General features: G+C 35.6%; 1 protein-coding gene across 1 annotated transcript; it reads right to left on the bottom strand.

Annotated features, from left to right (window-relative positions):
• Positions 1 to 3,959: 3,959 nt before the first annotated feature.
• Positions 3,960 to 5,130, bottom strand: LOC100670104 (olfactory receptor 6M1-like). The gene has a single exon (XM_003404969.3). It carries the CDS (start codon positions 5,049 to 5,051, stop codon positions 4,191 to 4,193), a length of 861 nt encoding a protein of 286 aa, XP_003405017.2. The 5' UTR covers positions 5,052 to 5,130; the 3' UTR covers positions 3,960 to 4,190.
• Positions 5,131 to 7,386: the final 2,256 nt, after the last annotated feature.

Here is a 7,386-nt window from a genome sequence, read left to right as displayed (position 1 = left end):
CAGTGAGTAGCATATGATCAGGAACCAACAGCGCTGAAGGAAGAAGTTCAAGCTGCGCTGGAAGCATTAGTGGAAAAAAAGGCTCCAGGAATTGATGGAATATCCATTGAGATGTTTCAACAAAAGGATGCAATGCTGGAAGGGCTCACTCATCTATGACAAGAAATTTGGGGCACAGCTACCTGGCCAAAAGACTGGAAGAGATCCATATTTATGCCTATTCCCAAGAAAGGTGATCCAACCAAATTTGGAAAATACCGAACAATATCATTAATATTACACACAAGCAAAATTTTGCTGACGATCATTCAAAAGGGGCTGCAGCAGTATATTGACAGGGAACTGCCAGAAATTCAGGCCATTTCAGAAGAGGACGTGGAACCAGGGATATCATTGCTGATGTCAGATGGATCCTGGCTGAAAGCAGAGAATACCAGAAGGATGTTTACGTGTGTTTGATTGACTATGCAAAGGCATTCGACTGTGTGGATCATAACAAATTGTGCGTAACATTGAGAAGAACGGGAATTCCAGAACACTTAATTGTGCTCATAAGGAACCTGTACATAGATCAAGAAGCAGTTGTTCAGACAGAACAAGGAGATACAGAGTGGTTTGAAGTCAGAAAGGGTGGGTGTCAGGGCTGTATCATTTCACCGTACCCATCCACTCTATGCTGAGCAAATAATCGAAGAAGCTGGACTATATGAAGAAGAATGGGGCATCAGGACCGGAGGAAGACTCATTAACAACCTGCGATATGCAGATGACAAAATCTTGCTTGCTGAAAGTGAAGAGGATTTGAAGCACTTACTGATGAAGATCAAAGACTATAGACTTCAGTATGTATTGCACATTGAATTGGGCAAATCTGTTGCAAAAACTCTTTAAAATGTTGAAAACGAAACATGTCACCTTGAGAACTAAGGTGTGCCTGGCCGTGGTGGTATTTTCAATTGCCTCATATGCATACGAAAGCTGGGCAATGAATACAGAAGATAGAAGAAGAATTGATGCCTTTGAATTGTGTTTTCGAAGAATATTGAATATACCATGGACTGCCAAAACAATGAACAAATCTGACTTCAAAGAAGTACAACCAGAATGCTCCTTATAAGCAAAGATGATGATACTATGTCTCCCATACTTTGGACATGTTATCAAGAGAGATCAGTGCCCGGAGAAGAATATCAAGTTTAGTAAAGTTAAGGGTCTGCAGAAAAAAGGATTGACACGGTGTCTGCAACAATGGGTTCAAACATAACAAAGATTGTGAGGCTAGAGCAGGACCTGGTGGCGTTTTGTTCTGCTTTACATGGGCAGCTATGAGTCAGAGCCTACTCAACTGCATCTAACAAAAGCTCTCTTCCTCATCTCTCTTTACGTGGATATAGATTGCCCTGTTTACAGTTTTACACTTAGTGTCTTCTAATTAGCCTTGCACATAAGAAGAAAAAATATATATATAATATATAAATTAAGTTAAAGAAACAATGACTGAAGATCTGAATTCCATTATAATCATGCTTAAATTATTTTTGAGACCTTAGATTTCATGGATAAATTTCTTTGCTTCATTTCCATCATCTTCATATTAAAAGTTTTGATAGAAGATTTCCAATGTCTTTTCCAGCCATAATGTTCTGTTACCTTGCTGAAAAATATCTGAAGTCATGTTAAAACTCAAAACAGTGTTATGATGATTTTTCCTTTGCATGTTTTACTGGAGTATTTCATGGAGATAGACATATCTATCAATCAAAATATGTAAAATTTCATCAAAGTTTTCATTTTGTTCTAAATTGGTTGGTTGGTCTACTGCTTTTTTTTAATTTCCTCATCTACATCAAAAACATTTGCAAGTAATTTATATAAGTATAATACATGTCCATTTTTGGACATTTGACAATTCCTCCTAGAATATTGTTAGATACAGCAATCCAGCAATGAGTATTCCAAATGCATATATTGCCAAAGATGTGTCCAGATTCAAAGGAATGTAAATTATTTTAAAAAGTATTAGAAGTGTTTCAGTTACATTACAAAGCAGAAACAGATTTTACATTTTATTTTAATTTATTTTATATGTATAAATATGTCTATATAGATGTGTTTCATGTAAGTATATATAATCTCACATTCAGCTAAATGAAACAAAATAGCCAACAATGAACATACAAAAATAAACAAAACAGTCACCATTAAAATCCTCATGGAATTTTATGTTTTCTAGGAAAGAAATATGAAAAACCAATTGCAAAAGGATGATACATGTAGAAAGGAAAGAGATCACGTAAGTTGGTGTGACAGTTCTAATTAGGTGCAACACCCAGAGAAGGTGAAATAAGATCAACCTTATTTGAGGCTGATAATGGAAAAGGAGGTCTACTTGCAGGGAGCCTGTCTCAGCTCGTCACACATCCTGATCAGCAATCTAGTCTACTGCTGGAGAGTTGCTTCTCTTCAGACAGTTTATGCTCAATCCCATACAATCTTTAATTATATTTCCCGGTTCCAGGCATGAAAATATAGCAAAGTAAAATAATCATAATTTCAGTAGTTTTGTATGGATGAAAAATTCTAAATTTCCTTTCACTATCTAGTAGAGGCTTGAAATCTATGTTTGAGCTCCAGACATACCCTGGAAGCCTTGGCAGGACATAAGGAGTGCTTTCTGAGAAGTTGAGCATAATGAATATATTGCTATAAATCGTTATTTTTACTAAAGAAAGTCAAGATTTGAAGTCAGAGAAATGGAGCGTATAAGAAGCTAGTAGCCAGATACCAGAAAAGATAAATTGGAAATAAGCTGGCAATAATTAATAAATCAAAAGCAGATCATTGTAGCTATCTATATCTAGTTTTATTTAACATAGTATGGGGCATGCCAGGAACATCGACAGTCTTATAAGGTCAGAAAAATTATGTTGTACATAGGAAGAGTATTGTTATAATTTGTGTATTTCAATAGCTTCATTTTACCCAATACTGTTATTTTGCAATTACTTGTTTTTTAAAGGAGAAATAAATGTAACAAGGGTGGATCTTCTTTCATGATTAGCTGAGTACTTACACTGGAATAATTCCTTGCTTTCATTTATTCAATATAGGTTAACTGTTCATTCAAATTGTGAAGAGTTAATGCATATTAATGATGATGTTCCCAAGTCCTTATTAGTATTAGCCTTTTACAAAATCTGTTTTTTATTTAAAAAAAAATTGTATGGTTAAAATTTTTTCAAACCCAAACCCACTGCCAACAAGTTGATTGCAACTCATAGCGACCCGATAGGACAGAGTAGAATTGCTCCATAGGGTTTCCAAGGAGTAGCTGGTGGATTCAAACTGCCGAGCTTTTGGTCAGCAGCTGAGTTCTTAACAACTGTGCCACCACTGCTCCATTTGGCTGAAGTCATTTTCTGAAGCTCTGGAAGGATAACATGGATAGGCCAATCTAATGTTCTTACTACTTATCCCATATCTACATGATTCTATAGGCTTGTAAGTTTGATAAATTCAATTGCCAGAGTTAGATATGTACTCAGCCTCTGTGGTATAGAAGCCCATTTAACTCTTTTAGATTACAGCTTATGTGGAATTTTGAGTAGTCTACAAATAAAAATTTAAAAAAACAATTGAATAAATAAAATATATGCAATATTTCAAAGTCAAAACATGTTTAATTTCATTCTAAAGGGACTCTATATATCAAATACAAAAGACAAATTAATATTTAAAAAATGAAAATATTGTAATATTTCAAAGTCAAAACATGTTTAATATAATTTCATTCTAAAGGGACTCTATATATCAAATACAAAAGACAAATTAATATTTAAAAAAATGAAAATATTGTAATAAGCTGAGAACATACCTAAGCAGATCTATCCAATTAGGGCTTTGTTTGTGTTCAATCACTAGGCTGCACAAAATTTGAGTTTAAAAAGACTGGAGGTACAGGAAAAAGGAAAAATAATTATTAGACATATATTTATAGCTTTTTTTTTTATTATTATTTTAACTAGCTAGCCAGCTAACCATCTCTATTTTTTAGGTTTATGTGAATCTGCAAAAAATTAGAGGCCCTTTTAAAGTGAGCACTGGACGGGGATTAGAAATGATTTAGAATACATGTTCTCCTAATTTTCTCTCTCATGCATGAATATTAACCTCTGATGTCTGTAACGATATCATTTTTGAGAACTTAAATTTGTTAACCTACCTACATATTTTTTGAAGACATCTCTCAGAGATTCTTTGACCTTCTCATTTCGGAGGCTGTAGATGAAAGGGTTCAGCATTGGTGTTACAACAGTGTTCAGCACTGTGGCAAATTTGTTAACATCCATAACATTGCCCTTTTCTGGGCGGACGTAGATGAAGATGGAGCTCCCATAATAAAGTGTAACCACTGTGATGTGGGAAACACAGGTGGAGAAGGCCTTCTGCTGTCCCTGGACAGAAGGAATCCTAAGGATAGTAACAACAATGTAGGTGTAAGACACTCCTGTCAGCAGCAGGGAGCCCAAGAGCAATACAGCAGAGGAGATGAAGTCAGCCAGCTCAACCAGTGAAATATCTGCACAGGCTAGCTTTAGCACTGGGGCACTGTCACAGAAGAAATGATTGATTACATTTGTCCCACAAAAGGGCAGAGGTGCAGTTAAGATTGATGATACCAAAATTGACAAAAATGCACCCACATAGGATCCCAGAAGCAAGAACATACATGTCTGTTTGTTCATGATGATGGTATACCTCAGTGGGTTACAGATGGCAACGTATCGGTCAAAGGACATGACAGCTAGGATGAAGAATTCTGTGGATCCCAGGAGGAAGTAGAAGAAAGACTGTGTAAGACATCCTGCAAAAGATATTACTTTGCTGAGTGAAAAAGTGTTGGCTAGCATCTTTGGCACCACTGTGGAGGTGATGGTGACTTCAAGGAAAGAAAGGTTGGCTATAAAGAAGTACATAGGTGAGTACAGACGATAGTCAACACACACCAAAAGGATAATCATGGTGTTGCCAATCAGAGACGTCATGTACATGAGAAGAAATACAACAAAGAGAAGTATTTCTACTTCTTTATCATTCTGAAACCCTAGAAGGATGAATTCAGTGATTTTCGTCTTGTTTTTGTGCTCCATAACGTTCCCAGTTCAGCTGGAATAACAGAAAGAGAAGTTTATGCTTGGTCCTTGCATCTCAACACTGGAAATACCTACTAATGTTTTTATTTTTTTTTTATTGAGGGATGATAACAAAGTCAAATGATTGTTCTCCAGTATATAAACAGCACCTGGATAAATTTTGGAAAATGTAACAGCTCTGGTATGACATTCACTCATCACAGCAGAAACATTTTGACAGTAACATTTAGACAACGGACCTTTGAAAAATCTATGAGGTTCCCCTAATTGTAGGGAACTTAACCTTGTATTCAGCTGGTTCCAAGTCATGTGAAATACACTCATACATGATACTCTTTGGATAGACATGGTATAGTATGTTAAATGTATTTGATGTAAAAGTGTTTATTCAGAGTTATGTTAAAGAGAGTTGCAATAAAGTCTTATTCTATACTAACATGTATGTAAGAAATGTATTTTTCAGCTAAATTATCATTGATAATAAAACTTCTTTAAAGGATAACTGAACATGATCATGTAATAGGCATTTTCCTTAAATCTCATAACTCAATGGCTCCAACCTCCACATTGTCAATTCAGCCACTAAACGATGTGAAATCAGCCTCAGGTAATCTCCATAAGGAATCATACTAGATAGTGAGATTTTCACTGGTCTTTAAAGGGTAAGGGAAAGGGTGAAACATGTGACTTTTGATATCTTGACTTTCAACAACAGTTTATTATGTTTCTTTTGGAATTTGGCAGATAGATCAAATGCCCAGTAAGAGGGTTAGACAAGTTGAACTTTGAATTTTGGTTATTCCTGAGAGAAGCAGCAACAGCTAGAGATTTTTCAGTTCATAAAAGAATTCAAGGGATAGAAATTTAGAGGAAACAGGAGTCTTGCTGCATGCAGAGAGATTGTAGTTACTGGCTAAGATGATATTTTGAAGTATGTGTATTGTACCATTAAGGTAATCCCTTAAAAGCAAGAACACAAGTTTGGAGCAGGGAATAATTTCAAATTACGAGATGCATAAAAGTTTGATATTGACAGATGCTGGAAGAGCTAATTTTAGATGAGTGTGCATTTTCATTGCTTCTTTGTAATAGTGGTGGGTGAGTAGAGATTAGTTAACACTTGTCAATATATCACAGAAAGGTCAATCATGGAAATAAGACAAGACCCTGTGTCTTCTGATTTAGATTTTGCTGTTATTTATGAACTCAAAATATTTATTAGTTCAATCTTCTACTCACTTTATTATGTATTTATTGCATAATGAGGAACCAAGCAAGAACACAGAAATTTGTCACTTAAGCATATTATACATTTTATGACATGGGAAGGAGAAATAAATATGGATCAAATTGGAGTTTAAACTGTGGTTTATTATAATTATCTTTCTAAATACTATGAAATGAATTCACTATTTTGATTAATAAGAATTAAACTTGTCCATACAGTGACGTGGTATAAAAGGATATTGTCATGGATTGAATTGTGTCCCCCCAAAATATATGTCAACTTGATTAGGTCACGATTCCCAGTATTGTGTGGTTGTCCTCCATTTTGTGATTCTCCTACGTGTTATAAATTATAATCACCCTTGCTCAGGTCACATCCCTGATCTAATGTAAATGGAGTTTCCCTGGGGTGTGGCCTGTACCACCGTTTATCTTACAAGAGAGAAGAGGCAAGGGAAGAAAGTGGAGAGTGGGGAACCTCATACTACCAAGAAAGAAGCACTGGGAGCAGAGCGCATCCTTTGGACCTGGGGCTCCTGCTCTAAGAAGCTCCTAGTCTAGGGGAAGATTGATGACAAGGACTTCCCTCCAGAGCCGACAGAGAGAAAAAGCCTTCCCTTGGAGCTGAAGCCCTGAATTTGGGTTTATTTTTTTTATAGGGTCGCTATGAGTCGGAATCGACTCGACAGCATTGTTTGGTTTTGGTATACTGTGAGAAAATAAATTTCTCTTTGTTAAAGCCATAAACTTGTGGTTTTCTGTTACATTAGCACTAGATAACTAAGAAAAAAAAAAAAAAAACTAAGACAGCTATAATCAGATTGCTTTTTTATAGTCTTGCTGAAGAAAACTTTGATGGATTTGGTTGAAAAGGGAAAGATAATGTTGGACTAAAGTATATTACTGGAAAGAGTTTTTTCTGTGGTCTGATAAATGGTTAGTTTGAACCTGAGCAACTAATGGGCATCTGGAGAATACCAACAGAGCATATGACAGCTGAAGGAAA

Source organism: Loxodonta africana, chromosome 2 (genome assembly GCF_030014295.1).
Source record: "Loxodonta africana isolate mLoxAfr1 chromosome 2, mLoxAfr1.hap2, whole genome shotgun sequence".
NCBI classification, from domain to species: Eukaryota; Metazoa; Chordata; class Mammalia; order Proboscidea; family Elephantidae; genus Loxodonta; species Loxodonta africana.
The sequence above is the reverse complement of the archived record's forward strand: the minus strand, read 5'-3'. Positions and strand labels throughout refer to the sequence as shown.